At 39.6% G+C, this 22,862-nt stretch overlaps 2 protein-coding genes and 1 long non-coding RNA gene across 4 annotated transcripts; all 3 read left to right on the forward strand.

Annotated features, from left to right (window-relative positions):
• The first annotated feature begins 201 nt into the window (after positions 1-201).
• On the forward strand, positions 202-12,832 carry LOC139655032 (motile sperm domain-containing protein 2-like). Of its 2 annotated transcripts, XM_071532334.1 has the most exons (16): positions 202-247; positions 341-398; positions 999-1,154; positions 1,750-1,836; positions 2,610-2,764; positions 4,466-4,526; positions 4,697-4,735; positions 5,149-5,273; positions 6,510-6,659; positions 6,925-6,942; positions 7,265-7,362; positions 9,143-9,236; positions 10,097-10,193; positions 10,459-10,588; positions 11,327-11,441; positions 12,347-12,832. In XM_071532334.1, exons 1-16 carry the CDS (start codon positions 215-217, stop codon positions 12,497-12,499), a joined length of 1,569 nt encoding a protein of 522 aa, XP_071388435.1. In that variant the 5' UTR covers positions 202-214; the 3' UTR covers positions 12,500-12,832. The 2 variants fall into 2 exon arrangements, with proteins under 2 accessions (XP_071388435.1, XP_071388434.1); XM_071532333.1 differs by lacking the exon at positions 6,925-6,942.
• An 818-nt stretch (positions 12,833-13,650) lies between these two features.
• LOC139655048 (uncharacterized) lies at positions 13,651-16,176 on the forward strand. Its single transcript, XR_011696054.1, has 5 exons — positions 13,651-13,854; positions 14,104-14,415; positions 15,007-15,127; positions 15,689-15,725; positions 15,819-16,176. It is a non-coding gene; the product is annotated as an uncharacterized lncRNA (long non-coding RNA).
• An 858-nt stretch (positions 16,177-17,034) lies between these two features.
• LOC139655050 (uncharacterized) lies at positions 17,035-20,019 on the forward strand. The gene is made up of 5 exons (XM_071532354.1): positions 17,035-17,119; positions 17,638-17,949; positions 18,100-18,220; positions 18,946-19,003; positions 19,591-20,019. The coding sequence occupies exons 1-5, from the start codon at positions 17,059-17,061 to the stop codon at positions 19,804-19,806; spliced, it is 768 nt and encodes a 255-aa protein (XP_071388455.1). The 5' UTR covers positions 17,035-17,058; the 3' UTR covers positions 19,807-20,019.
• The last annotated feature ends 2,843 nt before the right edge of the window (positions 20,020-22,862 follow it).

Genomic DNA, 22,862 nt, shown 5'->3' on the forward strand with positions numbered 1-22,862 from the left:
TACTATCTATTTCTAGACTATTTGGCGTGAGGCCAGATTATTAGAGCCTAGATTATTTAGGTTACAGCTAGAGTATTCCGATACCATTTTTGTTGTTCTGTACACCCAAATAGATAACGTTCTATTACGCTTTTATTTTGAAGGCAAAATCGATGGTTTCCGGTTTTGTTCTGTCTATCTCTGTTAGCTTGACGTGGCTGCTGAGCCACAAACCATGGCGACGACTGGCTCAACTGAATCAGAGGAGGTAAACTATGGTTAAAACTTTTTGTCAGTTTGTCTACACGCTTTGCTAGTTTCTGCTTATTATCAACAGCTCAATATAGTATCGTTTTCACAGAGTATTCAAAGGAAAATTGAAGAAACACGGGAGAGGTTCCGCTCTGAATATGTACAAGGTAAGTTAGGACAACAAGCTAACTTTTTCATACAGTTTGTAACAAATAGGCTAACGTTAAATTGTTACATGAAAAATTAAAATGTTACGTTACTAAATTAGATGTCATTCATTTGGTATAACTATCAAAACACTGGTAGTACATTTTCTTATTATGTGCAGTTTACAACGTACGTTATATCTTCAAGTTGGGCAACTCAAAATTGATTTCAAATTAATGATTGTCATCTAGCCTACAGGTAATACAAAACATAAGTTAGACTTGTAAACAATAAAATTTTCTTGGCCATTTTGAAACGTAACGCTATTCATAAAAATCTACTGAAATATACAGATATGTGAAATGTATTTTTGTCCACAAGAGCTTACGTTTGACAAAAAAAAAAAATCTGTCTGTTTGAATAGTCATGTTTTGTTTTCCAAATGCAAGGTAAAAGTTCATCTGTGTCATGGAAGAAAAAAAACTGTTAACTCTGCTACGTGCCAAACCGTTTGCTGAGTAGGGGTTTGCAGAAAACTGCTTAGGCAAAAAAACAACAACAAGAACAACCACACCAACAGTTGTGAAAACCACATACATCTTAATCTAACTTTCCTCCAGAGCCCACAGACAAATATGAGAGCGGTGATGTGGAGAGGTTGTGGAGGGACGATGGCTTGGTGGAGGGCTACCTGGAGTGGAAGCACTATATGGTGGAAGACACTTTGAAAATGATCGACGAGAGCCTTCAGTGGAGAAAAGAACTCAATGTGAACGGTAAGCTATGGTTTAAACTGGTGTTACGTTTCCAAAAGCGTCTCTTTTACCAGTATACAGGCCTTTGGACGCCAGAGGAAAGCGGGGTGGGTGTCCTGGTTATGCACAATAGTTGCTGAGAAAAACATTGTGGTAATGTGAGGTTTCCTGATCGGCCCGCCACAGCAGCAAAAAAGGAAGGATGTGTTTAGTAAACAACCACATCGCATCCTCCACAAAATAGACTATTATGTTGCCATTTCCTATACCAGAAAAGCCCCTTTAGCTGTAACTAGCTGTTTAGCTAGTTACATCAATAAAGTACTATCTTATCTTAACTGGAGGAGGAAACTGTGACACTAAAATGTCACCGTTTAGCCTACAATAGTCCACAATGAAAGCAACTGTATATCAAAATAGAGAACTCACTGTTTGTTGACTCCAGATAAGTCTAAGTCCATGTGATCACTTTCTCTCTCTCTCTCTTTCTATGTATCTCTCTCTCTTGACTCTTGACACACAAACACTGACTTTTTGTTATCTTACAATGCCACCAAGCTTAGCGCCACGTAACATTGGGCACCCTGGTTTTGTTTACGTTCATCTCCTCTTTCAGAAATCAACGAAAGCTGTGTGCAGAAGTCTCTCCTGGAGTCGGGGATGCACTATCTCCACGGCTACGATAAGGAAGGCAACAAGTTGTGTAGGTTGCACTTTCACTTGTTGCTTGACCTTTGGGACGTTTTGGATATATTCCTCTATCTAGACCCGTCTCTGTCTATACTCACCAGAAGTGCTGAAAGGAATAAGTTAGGAAATGTGTTGAACGCATTGGGGTTTTGTCACTTCTTAATAACATAACATATAGTAGACACCTTTATCCAAAGATCGATCTGGGTTGTTGAAGGCCGAGACCGATATTTTGAGCCTATATTCATTCAAATTTGACATTTTTCTTGCCAGAAAAGTACAAGCAAGTGTTTTCCCCAGAATTTTATTAGAAAAGCCTCTGAAACAGCATTTAAACCATCATGGGATACTAAAAACTCTCTCTTGAAACCCAGACTAATGAAGTCGTTTTCGGTGGGATTGCGGCTCTTTAATGTAGATCGACCCACCCCACCTATTAAATGGTAGAAGATACTTTGGGATCTTTAAACGAAGAATTAAGTTACAAAAATCATAACTGAATTAAAATAAATGAAATGTGAACAGAAAGTAAAACTTCATTGCAGGTATTACAGACTTTTTCTGTAGCTGTGGTCAGGGAGGAAGCATTATATCAGGTGGACTACATGACTGGCTGATATTTGATATTTAAGGCCAGTATCGGCCCTAATATCGGTCTGACCTTATTTTCAATACCCATGAGTGCAGACATTTTTAGCATGGGTGGCCCCAGTGGGAATCAAACCGGCAACACCGGCTGTACTAGTGCACTCCTCTCCCCCTCTGATCTGCGCTGTGTGTTTCCAGTCTGGTTCAGGCTGAAGCTGCTTGTGAAGGACGTGCGGCTGCTGCAGGAGAAGAAGAAGTATGTGGCCTTCTGGCTGGAGCGGTACATCAGGAGGGAGCCGGGGGCGCTCCTCACCGTCGTCTTCGACATGTCTGAATCCGGCCTGAGCAATGTGGTGAGAAATCTACTCTCTTCGTCTCTGTGTATCCCTCTCTTATTTTTTCTCTTTTTACGTTTTCAGCCTTTGTCCTCTGCTGTTTTAATATGAAATGATTCACAAAGGAACATCAAAAATCGTTCTTTCTCTCTCTCTATAAGCTGTTCAGTATCTGTAACGTAGTAATGTTTCTGTCAATCTCTCTTTAACCATCTAATGGAAGGCACACTAAGGTAGGTCCTGCACGTCTCTTTCTTGCTTGTGTGTGTTTACATATGCCTGTGTGCATGCTCAGTGAATATCAGTACACTTTTGGTGCTGCGTGTGTGTGCCATGTTCACTACATGCCCAGGATGTACACTGTATAAAGCCAAAGATGCGTGGAATTCAAATCAAATGAAAAAGACTAGGACAAATAGGACTAAGACAAATATGAAAACGGCTGCAGGGCGATAGAAGCAGGTGGGCAAATATGGATTTAGCGAGCTGTCTGTCTTTGTTTATTTGTGTATGTGAGGGCTGGAGGATAATTAATCTTCTTCAATCAGCCGTCTCCAGGCGTGGGGCGCCGCGTCGGACCTGCTGATCTTGAACGAGACTGTGTTTTAGTTATGCAAGCATTGCTCAGAGGCAGAAATAATCTCATTGGTTGAGTTAAGCCTCAGTGGGCGGAGCCAAAGAACAAGCTTTTTTGAGCACAAGTTTCCTAACTGACAAACTTTCATGGTAAAGAAGGAACTCTGGTCAAAATATAAATGAGGTTTAATTGAACCAGTGTGATTATTTCTGCCTCAGAGGAATGATTGTCAAACCAAAACTGCAATCTACGTGTCTCTGTGTGTCCCAGCGTTTCTCATTTCTTGCTTTTCTAATAGACAGGCAGTACTAATTTGTGAACATTCCCTTCTTTTTTTACTGCCAGTGTTTCTCTTTCTTTTCCATTTCACTTCCTCTGTGCAGCTTAACATTCCTGTCAGTGCAGCCTAACCCCCCCCCCTCAACATCCCCCTCCTCCCACCACCCCCCAGCCCCAGCCCAAGACAGAATCAGCTGATGTAGTGGGGAACCATGTGATATGGCCAAACACATTGCTATGAGAGTCAGAGGTGAAGTTGAATCTCCTTGGAGCCATGGAAATGAGTCAACAAGGCTTTTGGAGGAGAGTTGATTTTTCTTTTTTTGAATTTAGTTGAATTTCATATTGTTTCATTTGTGGTATCATATAAATTTGTTGAATGGGCTGCACAAATCAATATTGTGTAAGGGAATTTTTAAGTTGAATTTTAGATTTAAAGAGGATATTTTCACTTGTAATATCCTGCACCTTGCCCCAAATCAGAGCAGGCCAATCCCTTTGCTTCACAAGCTACATATTTGCAATAGCGCCAGTATTCCAGAGATCTATTTTTTTTTACCCCCGATTTGAATATTTGTCTTGCAGAGTTTTCAAAACATGAAAGGCCAAAATATAACATCATATGCGCGAGGACGTTGTGATATTTTAGGAATATCAGGGGGTGTAAGACAAAATAAACCAGCAGCGTCTGCGTGCTGTGAGACATGTTTTACTGTATATCTGGGTCACGCTTTGGCTCGAGGCTCCAGATCTGGCAGGAGAGATGCACACAGATGTGCCTTTTCAAAACACAATTTCCTCCTTTTGTGCTTTGAATTAATGTCTCAGTACAATACAAATCTCCTGTCTTTTCTCCATTGCAGGACATGGATTTTATGAAGTATGTCATTAATTGCTTCCAAGTGTACTACCCCAGATTGCTGTGTAAGTATTTGTTAAACATTATGCTCTCCATGTCTGTTTCACATAATAAATGTTGCATTATGAACCCAAGCCTGAGCTCCATTTCTTGTTCACTCTTTGACGTAAAAGATGATATTTTATACTATGAAGCTGACGTCACATGAATGAGGTTGTTTTCTTTTTCCTTTCAGCTAAAATGATAATATACGAAATACCATGGATCATGAATGGTAAGTTACACAACTTGGGGGATCGCATTTCCTGAGTGAATACGACACTTATAATGTGTGTAATATCTGCCATTATACGATGGATAGTTTAATCAAAGCGATCTGATTGGTCAAAGATGAGTTCCATGCATGCTGATAATTCCCATATTTGGTAACCATGGTTATTTTTGTGCTAGCTGGCAATCATTCTTGTTTTCTTCTGTTTTTGTTCTCATGTATGTAATATATCTTTAAAGAAAAGGTTTCAGACATTACAAATCTATTGGTAATCATTTTTTTTAAAGATTGGCTGCTCCGCTTGTATCGTAGTGTTAGATTGGCAGATTCAGTTTCCTATTTTAAATCACTTCTTAAACTTATTTAAACGTATTATTATTGCTATATTCATAACCATTGTTGCTCATAATCTGCAGCGGCTTGGAAGATAGTGAAGAGCTGGCTGGGTCCAGACGCCATCAGCAAGGTGAAGTTTGTCTCCAAAAGTGACGTCCAGACCCACATCGACCCAGAGCATCTCCCCTGTCACATGGGAGGAACGGTATGTACACACACACACACACTCACACACACACACGGATTATACATGAATTCTCTTTTCATTGAACACTTGCATGCCCACAAAAATGGTCTCAGAAATGAATTGGTTTAAGTGTGCGGCTCACCCAATGACATGACATTATGCATGAAGCACACAAACATGTTAAATGAATATTAACCACAGGGTGTCTGCAGGTTTTAAAAAGCCAAATTTAAGACTTTTTAAGTCATTCTTAATGCTACCTGGAATTGAATTTTAAAACCAATTTAAAAACCAAATTAAAGAAACAAATCTGGCAAAACAAGCCTATTTCCGATTGAACACAACTATTGGAAATTCTGAAACTATAAATGGGTAGTATAAGAAAAAGGACGACAGGAAATTAGTTTTTAAAGGACATGATGTCCAATTAGTCCAAGTAAAGCAGATACCTTAGAGTGGGTCATTGTGTGGTGAAAAAATGAAAACTAATAACTGCATTTAAGACTATTTCAGACTTTTTAAGGACAGCAGACACCCTGTAGACAGATACAGACAGTACATTATGTTTCAGACTCAATATGCTACAGAGAGATGCACACAGATAAGTGTGCAGTCATAGGACTGCACACTTATCTTGTATAATCATAATAGGCCAAAAGTGCAGAAAAAATATGTTTGTTCCTCAAATTATCAAGACTAATAATCAAGATTATCATTTTGGCCGGGATCTTTTAGCCCTAGTCTCCACAGAATAGAGATTTTTAATCTCAATTCAACTGCCTGGATAAATATAGGTCATATAATGTTTTTTTCCCCACTACTCCCTCTGCTGGTAGGCCTCATGTATAATGCTGTTCTAGTGAATGAGCCTAGAAAGCTTTGCATTGATTATAGTGAGGTGTAGCAAGGATGAATCTGGTCTGTCATATCCTACTCATCAGAGTAAGGTTAAATTCTCAGATCACCAACATTACAAGCAAGAGTGAGCAGTGCAATGTTAAAGCCACAGCACCCAGACCAGAGATGTGACAAATACTCCTGTGTCCTGAGTATATGGATGCATCATAGAGAAATACAAGGTGAAGGAATAGGAGCTGCTGCTGTTCTTGTTTTGACATGACAGCAGCAAGATCAAGTGCAAGTAGAGGAGGAGAGGAGTGAAGTTCTTCTTGAAGAGTTTTCAGTTCACGCAGGAAGAAGTAGTGGCAGTTGGCGATTAGAGGAAAGTAAGTGATTGTGATTATTTTTCTCCAGGACAGCTTCAGTTACAGCTACCCCCCTCTGCCTGACGAGGACTTCCAGTCGCTCATCTCAGATTCGCCCATCCTGGACGACAAGACTGAGCTGAAGGATGGAGATCCGGAGGGCAAAGAGAGCTTTGAACCAGTGCTAAGACTGAGAAAGGTGCTCTGGCTTCTGTTTCTTCCTCTCACTTGGCAATAACATATACTAATGGGAGGACAATACTTTATTTTTTACTTGACACCTCAAGAGCTGGACTCTAATGCCGCCCCTAAGTAAACACTATGCTCATGTTTTCTGAATTACAGTCAGTCCCACAGGCTAGAACCTAACTTGCATGTATTAAAGGGACCTGAGGTCAGATTCATTAGTAGAAAAACAACCAACAATACTAGTTTTAATAATATTTTCTAATATTAAATCAAAGATCATCTTCATGGCAGAAGTAGTGGAGGAAGATGTATTTGAAGGACTTCATTCCAAAGTGCTATACAGTAATTCTGGGGAAAGAAAATTGTCACCTGATGTTCCTTGCTTGATATTTAAAGAACACAGAGTCTCCTAGATGATAACACAGAACGATTTGTAGGTAAAGGGCTCATAATAATAACTTAAATCATTTTAGTGAGTTTTACTTCCATGCCAGCAATCATTTTGTCAGAGAAAGTCAGTGTTGCACTTTTCAAATGGTTGAAATCTCATTTTGCAGTGAATCTCCTCATTTCTAGTGTCTGAACCTGAGCCCCGTTGGCATTTGTCTGTGGTAGGTGTGTTTTGCAGATGACGGGGATACGGATACCGCCAGCAGAGTGCGAGCCGCCCGGAGGCCCAGCACAACATTTGAAGGCTCTCTGCTCCATGTCAGGTCAGACACTGGTCTATCTTACAATTACATGGCAAGCATTTAGCTGATTTTAGGGCTGTACAATCCAATCATGCCGAAAAATCATGCTGTGATTTATTTTTTTTATTTTTTTTTATATTGCAATGTGAATTGCAATACATGTCAGCACAACTATTTATACATATTTATAATAATAACAATAATGATAATAACTTTTATTTGTATAGCACCTTTCATACACAACATGCAGCTCAAAGTGCTTTACATCAATATAACGCATAATAAAAGACATAAAAAAAATAAAATTCATATAAAAGAACAAGCAAAATGCACTGCATTAAAATAATCAAATCAAGTAAAATAGAAAGATAAAAGAACACAACAAATACTCCCACTTTTAGATGCATTGTGAGTGAACCCATATGTTTTTCTACATGTTATATATTTTTAGCATTTATAAATGTAAAAAAAATAAGAAATTCAGAGAAAATTAGATATTAATGCTTAGAATTTGCACATTAAAATAAGAGGTTTTTGTACAACATGCAAAGTGATGGATATCTTGTTTAGAAAGCTGTATGAGTAGTAGAAACGGTGTATGAGGTTAAGTTGGAATGGTTAATCAGAGAGGAAGTTTTTAGTGTTTTGATTATTATTTGTTTCTGGTTCTGGTTTGTTTGGTGGAACTCAACGCCTCTCTGTCTGTTTGTCTATCTATCCATCTATTTATCACCTGTCTATCCATCCATCCATCCATCCATCCATCCCAGCTGACACTTGAAAAACAACTTAAAATGTTAAAATGTCTGAGCAGGTAGGGGCTCAGTGTCTTGCCAAAGGAGACCCTGACAGGACAAATGGCTGTCCCAGGGATTAAACCTGTGTCTTTATAGTTACAGAACAGTCTGAACACTAGGCCTCCCTGCTGCTCTATGTCTTCTGTGTTTGGTTCCACTCTTGGTTCATTCTGTGGTGGAAACTTCACGTTAAAGCAGAAGCTTGGTCTGCACTCAAAGAGCAACATTCAAGCTTTTTTTTTTTAAATTCTGCTCAAACATTGTTGAAAGTAGGCCCAAGTCTCGCTGAGGTGCTGCTCAGCTATAACCTGCACAGCCCAATAGAGTGGGTTAGGTTAGCGTTTAGTTCTTATATCTACAAATACACTAGTGCAAGAGAATACATCTACCGTTAGTGGTACCTGACCACAGAAATAAAATTGGAACAGGTAGATGAAGGATTATTCTGCATCACTTACACACCATCTCACCATGCTTGTCTTATTTATTTTATGTTTTGTTTTTTTGCATTTTTATAGGCTGGCCTCTCTAAAGTTTTATAATTGTTTTTATGTCCATTTTGTTTAAATGTGTTTGTTTTAATCTTGCGCTTACTGTTTTCGTATCCTCTATGTTTTTGTATCCGCTATATAAATAAAGCTTTACTTGCGTGGTTGTGAATTGTGAACTTGTGCATGTGGTCTAAGGAAACCATAACCTACTTTCTTGCTCTGTTATCCTCAAACGATCAAGTTATTGTACTGCAGCAGCCCTTTTCAGTTCAACCACAGTTCTGAAACTTACAGGTATATTAACACACGCTTGTTGTCTGGTTTACACAGAGCTACGACAGGCAAAACAACTTCAGTGTTGGTCTGCGTCTTTCGTAGCCCTTTCTGTCTTTCTTCCTGTCTGCCCACTCATCTCCATTCTAGGCCTGTGTCTACTTAAACCTTTTATTTTTCTGCCCGCCTGTGTCTCTCCAGTCTTAGTTTGTCTTGTTTAAACTCTCTGTGTGTTTCCAGTCCAGCCGAGGAGCTGTGCTTTGGCCTGACAGAGACCGACAAGAGATCCCTCATCGTCCTCCACAACGTCACCAAAAATGCCGTGGCCTTTAAGGTCCGTTCTCCAAACTCATTTACATTACATTTTTACATTTTAGGCATTTTGCTGACATTCTCATCCAGAGCAGCTTACAATGAGTAAGCAGGTAGGGGTTCAGCGTCTTTTTCTTGAACACAGGGGATTGAACCCATGTCCCTTACCAGATGTAATGGGAATGCTTTTTTTTTTTTTTATAAACTCAATTCTATTGGGGTTTTTGGTACAAAACATACACCATCTCTAAAGATTTCCTCCAAAACATAAGAAAATATATACATATATGCCTATCCATACAAATACCCACACACATATACATGCATGTGTATGTATATATATTATTATAGTTATTGATATAGATCTTGTATTCAAAGTTTACAGTTTAAAACTTCAGACTAAACTAAATCCGCCATATTAAGTAAACGGAGTGAGTGAAACTAGGTTGACTTTAAAAGCTCTGCCTGTTGACACCAAAGCACTGTGGTAGCACAGCGTTGTTGTAACTAAGAGAATGGCTGAACAAAATTCATGCGTTGACTTAGCCACTGTAGAAAATCCCCGAGCTACTTCCTGGTATGCAGATGCACAGCGCACCAGCTTCCAGTTGGTTGATGCTTGTTTGACTTCTACTGTACTGCAGGGCTTTTGGGGCTCTGTGCTGCCTTAACAGTGCGTACCGTAATTCCCCAGAGCACTGCGCACTGCATTGAATCTCTGCCTAGCTGATTAAATACAACAACACAATAGGAGGCAGACAGTAGAGATCCCCAGAAAATCCCTTCCTAATCTGATCCCTCTGTATTCCAGGAGCAAAGTCTCTCTGACAGTATGTAGGTTTGTTGTCTGAGCAGAGTCTTGTATTGTGTGTGTGGTTGCAGGTACGAACCACAGCTCCAGAGAAGTACCGGGTGAAGCCCAGCAGCAGCAGCTGTGCAGCAGGGACCAGCGTGGAGATCACAGTCTCGCTACATGGAGGTAGGTCTGTACCATGCAATATCCATACTACGCCATATTCAGCCATACCCAACAACATTCGGCATTAATTTATATATGATACATGTGTTATTTTCAAAGTGGATAATTAAATAGTCTGTAAACAGCGAAGGTGTAAGAAAATCAACTAAATTATGTGCAAATCAAAAATGACTTGCCTTAAATCCATGAAAGTTCTGATCAACCTGTAGCCGCTGCTCTGATTGGTTCTTGGACATGACTGTCAGTGCTGTGATTGGCTCCTCAGGCTCCCAGTCGAATCCTCAGGACCGTTTCCTCATTATGGCTGCTGAAATGGAGTCCAGTACCACTGTTGAAAACCAGGACCTGGCCCAGTTCTGGAAGGAGATCCCCAAGTCTAAAGTCATGGAGCACAGGTCAGACTGATGATGAGTTTTACACAGCACAGCAGAACAGAGCACAGAGAAGTGCTTGGAAAGCTGTACTAATAAAAAAGATTGTTTGGGTTATAAATCGGTCTGGCAGGTATCAGACCGGGTTATTTTTGTCTTCTCCTCCTTCTCCTCCTTGTTGAAGGAGAATACTGGTGTCATTTAGAGTTATAGCCCATTTACTACTGCCTACGTCTAAGTTTACATTCCCCCCAATCATTTTGCAATGCATGCCATACGCAATTAGATGATTTAACATCTAATTTGTTTTAAAATACAAACTTCATGGTGTCAAACCTAGCTTGAAATGAACTGCTGTCACAGCTAACAAAGATGCTCTAAATAAGAAGACATGAATGTGACTAATTAAGTTTATAAATCAACATTTTTGAGGGATTATGGCCTGGAGGAGATTTCCAGTTCTTCCTGTGGGTGTCAGGTGATTGACAGGAAGCAGAGCGGAACGTAATGCAGCTCTGATATGAAAACACTCAACTCAGCACAATGAAATAAAAATAAAACAAACTTTGACCAAACCAAATTAGGGCTTCATGTTTACTGTGATGGGTTATCTCGCTCTGTGGAAGTTGTTTTTCATACTGTATAAGAATGAATGGCAACCTAGACGACTGGCACAAACTTAAAAGAAACATTAATACTTTAAATGTCACGAATACAAGGTGATGGTTGGAGATTAATCTTTTTTTTGTTGTTCCTTTTCAGACTGAAGTGTCATGTCCTGCAGGGTCTAAAGCCCGCTCTCAGTCTGACTGCCAACAACTACAACAGACCACCGATCACAAATGGCACGAACGGCCACCAGGACATGCAAACCATGGTTAGTCATGTACTTAGAGACCAGCTTTGTTGTGGGAGGTTTTATTCATAACCAACAATAACCCACAAATATTCACATACTCTGCTGTTGTTTAGTCAAGCCACAGTGATGCTTTGCCCTTCTTAAAGCTGGGGACTCAATCACTAAGCCAAAGAAAAGCTGAAGCTACTGACCACAAACCTTATATTGTGCCAGTAACATGCATTTAGATGGATGTATACATCTTTAGCATGGGTGACCCCAATGGGATCAAATCCCTGACTGAGCCACACAGGACCATTTATTTTGAGAACTTGAACATATAGATGAACATCCCATTGGACAAAAGGCTTTCCTTGCGCCCATCGTCATCTAATTTTTCAACCATTAGATGCGTAACAGCAGAAAAAGTAATGGTGCTACTGCTAATGTGGAGTAAAACAGCAGTCAATCCTCATCTTTTGTTGTACGTTGAAAAATAATCTCTTCAAGAAGTGCCTCACATCAAAATATTTCCTCTCCCTCATCTTTCTCCTCTACTCAATAGAAAAACTTCTGCAACGTTGATTTAGAAACTGAAGCTTGCTGTACTGTTGCCCTTGTACATCGCTCTGGTGTCAGCCCCAAAGTGTATAAGGTGAAAGGTGTGAACAATTTAGAGGCAGTAAGACGAGGCATGTGATTCATATTTGGTCAAACAATGTGACCTCTGCCAGTAAGGCTCCAAATGTGTTAAAATGCGTGTAAATTCACTCTGCTGCTCAGAGGAAATCACAACTCAATGGTTGTGGTATGTAATTTTCTTCTACGTCACCCCTATTCTCCAGAGCATGAGAAGAAATCAGTACATAAAGGGTGTGACTGACTGAATCCTTCAACTCTACGCTGTCGTTGAGTTACATCTATTTCTTCTCTGCTGTGTTCAGCTCCTGCAGGTGATGGCCAGCAGCCGCCGACTGGAGCAGAAGTTGGACCACTGCCTTTGGACCCAGAAAGTCATTATTGTCCTGGTAATGGCACTGACAGCACTATGGTGCTCCACGCTCTACATACAGCATACTGGGGACAGGCCAATGTAACTGGACCGCTCGGTTAAAATCGGAATATTGATACCAAATGTAGAGGGACGGGGACGAACGACTAATCTGTCACAGTGGAGAAAAGGTCAACAAGCTTTTGTGAAACTGCCTTCTGGACAATCCTGTTTCTATGCAACAATTTGCACGACTCATTTGCCTGTGATTACTCTTGTGTTCAGAATTTTGTGTAAGGTGGGTGTCTGTTGCAGGAAGGAAATAAAAGACTCATAAATGCGGCTTGGTTAAGAGTTGAAGCTTAAACTCTTTATCTTCTGATTTGCACATTGCAGACTTTTCAGTCATTTCTCCCACAGGGTTCCAGCAAACCCGGAAAATCCTTGAATGTTTATGAATTTGAATAAAAATAAAATAAGGCCCGAAAAGTTTTTGAAACTGAATGGAGGCTGTCGAAAGTTGATTTAAAATAAAATAAAAAAAACAAAAAAACACCCAAAGTCATCAATACGCCTCACCTCTCTCCACCAAAGAACAGTTCACATTCTGATGAAAACCCTGTGATGGAGATATGTATATTGATACAGCAGCAGTTTTAAAATTTGACTTGATCATGAGTGACACATGAGGCGTCTATGATGTCTGATTTCAACCAATGTCATGTCTTACCTCAAAACATGCCAAATGAGACCTTGAATTTCACCAAACTAGTCATTGAAAAGTCCTTGAATTTGATGTCAGAGTGAGTGTGGGAACCTTGCTCCAAGAAATAGAACTAAGAATCGCTTAATTTATATAATGGCTATATAAAGCTGAGGTTGTAAAAGGGTTTTTATTCATCAGGATCAATATGTTTTTTTTAATCACGAATGAAACTGGCCCAAGTTGATGTTTTTCAGCAAAGCCAGTGTTAGAGATTGACCTACAGAGTGAAAGTAGAAACAGGCACTTGCGCTTCCTCTTCCATTATTATCCTCTGATTATTATTTTTTTTTGCCTTTTTTTTTATTATGCAGTTCAAAGTAGAGAGACAGGGGAGATTGGGAGAGAGAGAGAGAGAGAGAGAGAGGACATGCAACAAAGGTCCTGGGCCGGGTTTGAACCCAGGATGTCACATACGTGGTTCACGCCTTCGAACACCGAGCCTCCGGGCCCGCACTTCCTCTTCATGACACATCAGCTCACACTTCCATGAGAACAGTTCAGAGTTTGAGGTTTGGGTTGCAAGAGAACGATTCAGAGGGGCGAGTCGATGTTTGCCCTCCTCCCTTCAGTACAGTATTTACTGTACACCGCCAGCAGCAGTTAAGACTGTCGTTGAGTCCTCTTGACCAGTATGGGTGGATGGAAACTGTGGTTTGCTCTCCTTCTGCCACTGATCGGGTGCGCTGCCAGTGAAGGTACTGTGCAGGAACTACTTTTCATTACTTACACTTCATGCAAGTCAGTTTTATGGTTTGTCATAGTTGTGTATTCTGTAATAATTTTCTTGACTTTGTGGTTGAAACAGGGCAGCCCAGTATTTTCTATGCCCTGTTATTTCTACTGCAATTAGAAATGTAAAATGTGATGGGTCAGTGTTATTTATAAAATGTATAAACACGGCAAACACTAACTCACTGAAATTATGCATTTCCTATTGACTGCAGTGACTCTTGTGAAAACCATTGGGAGAGAACCAGATGTCACTCCAGTGTGCCTCAATAAAACACTGGATATGATCTTGCTTATAGTATGTAAGATCCCCACAGAAAGGAACAGAGGAGAAGAGTGTCACCTGGCATATCGGCATGGGAAGGACTTTGAGCAAGGTTGTGACTCCAGGATCAAACTTATAAAAGAAGATCAGATTGTGTTACTTCACCTGACCAGTTTAACATCAGTGGACAGTGGGAACTACACTTGTGACTGTGCGTTTGATGGAGGAGCAGATATTCTCCATCTCAATATTACTGTGGAAGGTAAATGTGTGATTTATGTTTTTGCTTTTGTGTTATACACTCTTCCTTTTTATGGTAACATGAAGAATTTAAATGTCTGCAGTATCCCTGTGTTTCTAGAAAAAAAAAGCAGACTTGGCTGAATATGCAAGGTAAATCGCAGTAAAGAGTAATTAGGCCAACAAAACCAGGCTGCAGCATTGACATATGATGAAATTAGTACTTACAGTGATGTCTTTAGATCTGTTTTAACTTCTGTAATTTTACTGCATACTGTATTGATAGCTTAATACTGTCTGATTAGAGATGTAAAGCAGTGTGTAAAGCAGATTTTATGAATGTCAAAATGAGATGTTGAGGTGCAGATATTAAATATTTGATTCAGAGAAGATGCCAGTCAATACTGCATGATACTGTGGATGGGAGAGAGAAGGGCCTTCATTTTCCTCTCCACATGGAGCAGATACTGATGCCATTTTCCCTGACCTTTTGTGTTTCAGTCATATTTTGGCTGAGTTTACAGTGGTTATTTTCCATTGTATGGTATTATTGTGAAGAATTATAATGGGAATATGATGCTAGAGTTGTTTTTTCTCCTCTGCAATGTTTCAGAGGATGAAGAGCCCGGCACTTCTACAATAACGGCCACTGCTACAGCTATGATTGGTGTTGCTGCATTCATCATTTTAACTGGAGTTATCCTTGGATTTATCCTGAGAAAAATTCATCATGGGTGAGAAATTCTTATAAAGTGACCTAAATATTGTTGTAATATTCTCTGTACAAATGAAGATCTCATTTCCTAAACATCACAGACTATATTTGGGGAACAAAAATTCCGAACCGAAATTCATCATCTTATAGCTTTATCACAGAGGATCCTGTCTGTAAAAGTGTTATCATGTTGTGAACCAAGGGCCTAAGTTATCGACTGTCTGTACCATCAAGTTTAATGTTATGCTATCATTTTGTAAACGTAGGTGTCACTGTCACCTATCTCAAGTAGATGAGTTCTTGTTTTGAAATGAAACTCTTAAAACACACACACACACACACACACACACACACACACACACACACACAAACACACACACAAACACACACACACACACACACACATCAGTATCATGGACTTGACCTAGTTTTGGTTATGTATGACACAACAAGGGGGAAGATGGTCTTTCATTTCCTGTCCTGTATGAAAATAGATCGGATAAGCGAGGTTTACAATGCAGAGTATATACACCTTAAGTTTAGTTTCTAATTCATTGCTGTTCGCTCTTTTACCCATCAGAACACAACCCAAACCATTGAGCAGCCGTCCAAACACGGTACTGTACAGGAAAATGTCGTAGCTACTTCATGTTTACTGTTCATTTAACTTTGAAAAAACGTTTTTTCAAAATATAAATGTCCTTTTGCAGGAGCCACTGGATATTGAGCCGTACAGCACCTTCACACGGAGAGAAAATGGGCTTTATTCAACTACTAAACTGCTATAATAAGCCAATCATCTATTTGCCAGACATGATACAGTATTAGAGAATATACTGTTTTTTAGGGCATGTTGTCCACAAGGTGGCACTGTTGCCTTGTGAAATCCATGCCACTAATAGTGTTTCACTCTGTGCGAGTCTTTCCTTTCTGTCAATGTATTTGATTTTAAACACTGCCATCTTTATTACTTTTTTATTAATTTGTAGTGTATTTTTTATCTATGCTAATATGTAATATGCTGTCTGCCAAAGATAATGTAGATCTGAATCAATGAAAGAATGAATACATGGATAAATAAATGGTTCCATTTTGTTCTTTGATGGTGTATTTTTATTATTCCAGTGGATAACAGGCCAAACAACGATTTGATCTCTTACTGAGATATGTCCAGCAGCTACAGTGGAATCTAATAGCAGAAAATTATCTATCTAACACATCAACAGTAACCATCAGGTTTTGGTGTCAATCCCTCAGAATCAAAGAGCGAGGGCTTCTCTCTAGAGCCGCTATTTTGCACTAAAGTTCAACAATCACACAGGGAGAAATCCATCGTAGAAGAGGCAGAGAGACCAATTTCTCCACTGACAGCAGCCTCAATAGACCAGAATGCAATGCAGCCACAGCTTGCATCTTTTGCAGATCTGTCGTCAGTAGTGTGTTAAATACAACGCAACCTTTAATGCCTTTTTTGTTATTTTTCAGGCACGGCACACCATGACACTGTTCTCTCTCCACTCTCACTTTTTCTAAATTGGGAAAACTCAGAGAAGAGAAGGCCGTTCCCTGGGGGTTGTTGAAAAGCATTCTGGGAAACGTAGGTAATCACTAACCGAAGTAGAAGTAGACAAGGCAGGTTGAGGGAATGTGGACACACCAAAAAAGTAAATCCCATCAAAAAATAACATCTGGAATGCATTAAGCATCACAGATCGATGATAAATAACGGTGTTAGAGTATCCGATGGTGGGTTTTTCCTTCAAGATCTGGGTGCTGGGTAGTTTTCCAATTCTGCTTCAAGCCACTACTGTCTGAAGCGTTTCCATGCAGACCAAACATGGTCAGGAAGTTATGCAATGCACCATCACCACAGTCAGGAAGTAAGATCACTTTGTCATTTCATCTTCTCCATAGACCGAGGGAAATCATTACTTTAGATTATTGGTCAGTATGGGTGGAAATGCGGTTAAAGTGATGTTGATTCTTCTTGTTGAAGTATGCCACACTGAAGGTAAGACATGTCACTGTCTTCCAAGCAAATACCATACTGAACTAAGCTATATACTATACTGTACTAAACTATATACTATACTGTACTAAAGGCACGGGCCTACCAACATGCAGTGTGAAGAAACACTTGTAACATGGTTTTTCTTTAGAGGAAAACTTATGTTTTGGTTAAAGTCTCATTTATTCTAGCAGAGGGAAACACTTGATCTGCAAACTTACTGACAATAATACTGATATGTTTTTTTAATCCATTATCTCCCTATATATATATATTTTATTTTACACAGAACTACTTTATCTTTACATACAATGCAGTCACTGTGGAGTGGCTGCATTGCCTGCAAGGATACACAAACTACTTTTTTATTGCCCTATTCATGCTAGTGCTGCAGAAATCTAAAATGTAATGAGTCATGTTTATTTGCAAGACTCATAACGAACTTCAGAGAAATCTGACAATAAAGTTCTATCGTAATATATAGTGAACACTAACTCTCTAACATTTCCTATTGATTGCAGTGACTCTTGTGAAAACCATTGGGAGAGAACCAGATGTCACTCCAGTGTGCCTCAATAAAACACTGGATATCATCTTGCTTACAGTATGTAACGTCCCCAAAAAAAGGATCAGAGGGAGAGAGTGTCACCTGGCATATCTGCAAGGGCAGGACTTTGACCAAGGTTGTGACTCCAGGATCAAACTTATAAAAAAAGATCAGACTTTGTTTCTTCACCTGACCAATTTAACATCAGTGGACAGTGGGAACTACACTTGTGACTGTGTATATCTTGGAGGATCAGATACTCTCCATCTCAGTATTACTGTGGAAGGTAAATGTGTGATTTACGTTCTTGTTTTTGTGTTTCAGTCATATTTTGGCTGAGTTTACAGTGGTTATTTTCCATTGTATGGTATTATTGTGAAGAATTATAATGGGAATATGATGCTAGAGTTGGTTTTTCTCCTCTGCAATGTTTTAGAGGATGAAGAGGCCGGCACTTCCTCAATAACGGCCATTGCTACAGCTGTGATTGGTGTTGCTGCATTCATCATTGTGACTGGAGTTATCATTGGATTTATCCTGAGAAGAATTCATCATGGGTGAGAGATTCTTATAAAGTGACCTAGACCTTGTAAAATAATATTGCCAGTTTATACACTGCACTAGAAAATGTGCTCAGTAGAGGACAGACCTCTGCCATGTCTGACAACACCCCGCAAGGCAGTTATGTACCTTTTGGTGATATGCCACGACCACCACCACCACCCCTTTTGGCCAATCGACATGAAAAGTTTATCAGTTCTTCCTTGGCCCATAACAAATCTTCATACCAAGTTTTGTGCAAATCCGTGCCCAACGTTTTGAAATATCCTGCTAACAGACGGACGGAAGGACAAACACACAGTGAAAACATTACCTCCTACTTTCTTGGCGGAGGTACTAAAGCATTATAATCAGGAAAGCTCAGTGACTTGATAGCAGTAAAGGAGCATTACAGCTTTTGTTGCCAAGCAGAACAGTGTTATAATATTCTCTGTACAAATGAAGAGTTAATTTATTAAACATCACAGACTATACTCATTTTAGAGATCAAAAAATACCTGAAATTCATAATTTAATGGCTTCAACACAAGAGGATCCTTTATTTAATTAGAAAAACTCAAAACTTCAAATACACACTGTAGTGATTCTGTATGAAGAACTTGACCTTGTTTTTGGTTATGTCTGCAACAGTGAGGAGGAACATGATGTTTAATTCCTTCTTTAATTGTCTTGCTGTGTTCAGTATTCCTCTACTAACTCTGACATTCCTTCTAATTTACAGAAAAAACACAAGGCCAGAAGCATCTGAATTACCTGAATATGCAAATCACTGGTCTTTGGTGAGCACTGTATAGTTTTATAAAATACCTTTCAACTTAGAAAGTACCTAATTTAATGAACGCAGTCATTTACACCTTTACATTTTAGGAATTTTGCTGACCTACCATGAAGAAGCTATTTAAACCTCAAACCCAAATCTGTGTAAGGCCTGACATCTAATGGTAAAAAGCATGTGACTGAAATTTTCATCTGCTATTGGCTGATCTTTGGTGCCAAAGATCAGCCAAAAGCAGATGGCAATTTCAGTAGCATGTTTTTTAGATGTCGGGCTTTACACGGATTTGTGTTTGGGGTTTAGTTACTCATTAAATTCCAGATCAGTGACAAAACTCCTGTGACTGATCATGTATAAGAGAAGTGCTAGGAGAAGACAATACAGGCTAAGGAGAAAGGACAGGGGGATTTTTTTTGAGAGCCATCAGAGTGAGGCAGGAGGATATGAATAAGTGGGAGAGGACGTCATGTTAAGTATTTCAAAAGCTGTGGTTTCAGTCTACAATAGAACAGGAATGACTGACATGGGAACGTTTCCACTGTATTTCAACCGCATTTAATCAGACTTTAAGAGTTTGATATGTTTTTATAGGACCAAGACGACCAAGACCCCTACACTAGCCTTCAGCACCCAGCCAGTGATCTCTACCAAACCGTCTCCTCAGTGCACCGTCTTCATGATGCTGCGGCAAATCCAGCCAGCAGCAGTGAAATGATCGGCCACTTGGATAACCAGGGACCAGATGGAAGAGAGACAGATTCCCATCCACACAGCAGGACAAGCTGCCAAATCTATGAAAATGCTTAAACCCAAAGTGTCGATTACTGATGTGGGACACCTGGGTTGGGTGGATCCCAGGTTATTTAAGATGGCTGCTCTCTCTCCCTCATTCAGTCTCTCCTCTCCTCCCTTCTGGATGGTTTGAGCTTATGTTCCCTTTTTGGTTCTTTTCCTCCACCAAACACCCCCACACCATACTTTACACTCATCCCTGCAATGCATTCACTACTGATGTTACAGACTTGCACACTTCTCTCTTTGGATAATTTACTTATTTAGGTTACAATAAATTGTTTGTTGTATAACTTTGAAACATGTGTGGTCTCCCTTTTTGTCAAGTCCATTGAGCCTGGGCTGTGACATTACCAATAACCTGTTTTGTTGTTTTACAAGAGAAGGAAATCCACTTCTCTCTGTGTTTTTACCTTCATCACTCAGCAGGAAGATTGACAGGAAGACAGGGGGGGATTCTGGGATGCTGGGATTCAATACTTGCCCTTTCATAGATGGAGGCCTTAACCAGAATACCATCTCTGGCCACCCAAAACTCTGCTTTGATGTAAGTACCAGGATGTGGTTCATGTTGGCTCTTGCTGACTGCATGCTGTCTCAAAACCTCAAGCTGGTATTTCAGCGTCAGATGCTGGATCACTGTCACAGGTGTCAGTTTGGGAGGGCAGGTATTTCCCAGATGCAATCAATAACTGAGAACATTTTGATGCAGCACTTCTACTTCTTTCATCTTGTTGAGGATTTTTTGTCGATAAAGGCTTTTTTTGTAAAGATGCCCAGAAGACAAAATAGCATTTTTCATTCAACAAGATGATTCATTTAAAAGTAGTAATCCACACCATTTTCAGATAAATACATGTCAATTTTGCTACTCTCTATCACCGACTGATACCATACAATAGTGATTCAACCTACAGCCACTTAATGAAAGCTTTTACATTTGCTGTTCTAAACACCTTTGAGGGGATCCCCCGGAAATACAGATTCAGCTGCACAGAAGTGATGCGTCTTACGCAGCAACAGTGGTTTGTTTGGAATAAATAGAAGGCAGAATAAATAGAAGAAGTTGCAGTCTACATTGAGTGTCTTTATTATTACAGTATGATGGGCCAGGGCCTACATAGAGTGTAAAACACCAAAGCTCATCACGAGAGGCATCGCCAAAATCAAGAAAATCAAGAATCTTCAAATGAAACTCTTGTGCAACACAACATGTTTTAAGGATGATTCATTTTGGAATGAACACTTTCATTTTTAACACACATACCTTGTTAAGACTCATGTACAGTAACCCCCAGACCCTTGAACTTCTTTTGGGCAGCCACCATCAAAGTTCAGGCTTTTTCTGACCCTCATTATAATTGCAAAACCACTTATTTGAAAGTACAACACCGTGATAAAGCTTTAGGTTGTAACATCTGCTCTTATCTAGCCTGGTTCCAGGCTCCTGAATCGTCACCCGCCCACTCTTCAGATTTGGTCCAGCGATTCAGAGAGTCTGGTGTCGCTCTGTTGAACAGCGATTTCTTGATCGGAAAAAAAACGATCGGGCCAATCAGCGGAATTAAAGGTTGAACTCTTAATGCCTGAAATCTAAAAGTAAAAGCCGGTAAATTACATCACCGCAGATGACAGTAGCTAGTTTTGAACGTGATTGTTGATAAATTCATGTGTACTAAAAAGTGAAAATGAAGTGTTCACGTCCAAAAAGCTGTACTTGCATCATTACCTGAAGTTCATCATTAACTGTCTATAATATATATAGGTGCCTATTCTTTTAATGAGCTCCATATTGTATCATTTTTGTATTACCAAGCACTTTTTAAGTGTAGTTGTCAGTTTCAAAATGGTGGATATCTACTTTGGGAATAAATCTCTTCAAATGTACCACTGAAGTGCCTTTTTTTTTTTTCAAGGCTGTGGGTCATGAATAATCTCTGACAGACACATAAACAATCGTCAGCCTTCCAGTGAGACATTAGGTAGTTTCCTACTGTAGTTAACAGTAAACAGGAATTCTAACTTCCCCTTGTTTTGATACACAACATCTAGGTTTCACATGCAAGAATTAATTATATGAGATTAATTGTTATTGATGTGTGCTTTCTCTACGGCAAACCATCTGCTCCGGGACAATGGTGGTTCAATTGGTTAAGGCACATACTGTCCTGAGTTCAAATAATGTGACATGGGGGTTTTTCTGTCACGTCATCCCCTTCCTCTCTCCCCTGATGTGAACCATCCGATAAAAATGCAAAAAAAACAAACATCGGCTTCACACAGGAATACAGTGAGTAAACAGGACATCTCAGTACTACAGTAACAATGTATCTTTGACAGCCATTTCCCGGCCATTATGCAATCACAGAATATTTAACTATTGCAGAAGTGATAAAGTTTCAGAGTGACAGTAACAAATCCAGTATGCTGTGAGTCATGCATGCATACAGGATGGCCGAGGGGGTCGATCTTTGTCGTTTTAGCACTGGAGGATATGTTAAAGGACTAAATCACCCAAAAATGAAAATTCAGTCATTATCTACTCACCTCCATGCCAGTTGGAGCTCTAGTGAAGTTTGTTAGTCCGTATTACAGTCGTAGAGCTTCCCAGCACGACTCAGCCTTCTCCGAAACAATTAGGAATGGAGGACCAATCTTTAGAGTTCCAAAAATAACAAAAAATAACCATGAAATTACTCCATACCGCTCCTTCTGACGTCTTCTGACGCCACACGATTGCTCTGTGCGTGAAAAAAAAAAAGTAAATTTGATCCATTATTTCACAAAAACCGAGGCGATCTGCACTGTATTTCCTTCCGCATTGCCGATCAACTCGATTTTCATTAAATACTGGATCAAATGTAGTTTTTTTTTTTTCACTCAGTGCAATTGTGTGGTGAAGACTTGGATTATATACTGAACAAAAATATAAACGCAACACTTTTGTTTTTGCTCCTATTTTTCATGAGTTGAAATAAAAGATCTAAGACTTTTTCTATGCACACAAAAATGGGAGCAAAAACAAAAGCGTTTATATTTTTGTTCAGTATACTTCATGACTTGGATTATAC

The sequence above is a fragment of the Centroberyx affinis genome, unplaced genomic scaffold (assembly GCF_046629955.1).
Source record: "Centroberyx affinis isolate AG114_WGS23_722 - 3 ecotype Tasmania unplaced genomic scaffold, CSIRO-AGI_Caff_v1 ptg002185l_1, whole genome shotgun sequence".
NCBI lineage: Eukaryota > Metazoa > Chordata > Actinopteri > Beryciformes > Berycidae > Centroberyx > Centroberyx affinis.

Bases quoted from the DNA above. Each gene is read 5' to 3' on its own strand.
- LOC139655050 (XM_071532354.1), top strand. From the start codon at position 17,059: ATGGGTGGAAATGCGGTTAAAGTGATGTTGATTCTTCTTGTTGAAGTA. The intron at 17,950-18,099 runs GTAAATGTGTGA...GCAATGTTTTAG, and splicing joins TCTCAGTATTACTGTGGAAG to AGGATGAAGAGGCCGGCACT. The intron at 18,221-18,945 runs GTGAGAGATTCT...TCTAATTTACAG, and splicing joins CTGAGAAGAATTCATCATGG to AAAAAACACAAGGCCAGAAG.
- LOC139655032 (XM_071532334.1), top strand. From the start codon at position 215: ATGGCGACGACTGGCTCAACTGAATCAGAGGAG. The intron at 1,837-2,609 runs GTAGGTTGCACT...GTGTGTTTCCAG, and splicing joins TAAGGAAGGCAACAAGTTGT to TCTGGTTCAGGCTGAAGCTG. The intron at 4,736-5,148 runs GTAAGTTACACA...CATAATCTGCAG, and splicing joins AATACCATGGATCATGAATG to CGGCTTGGAAGATAGTGAAG.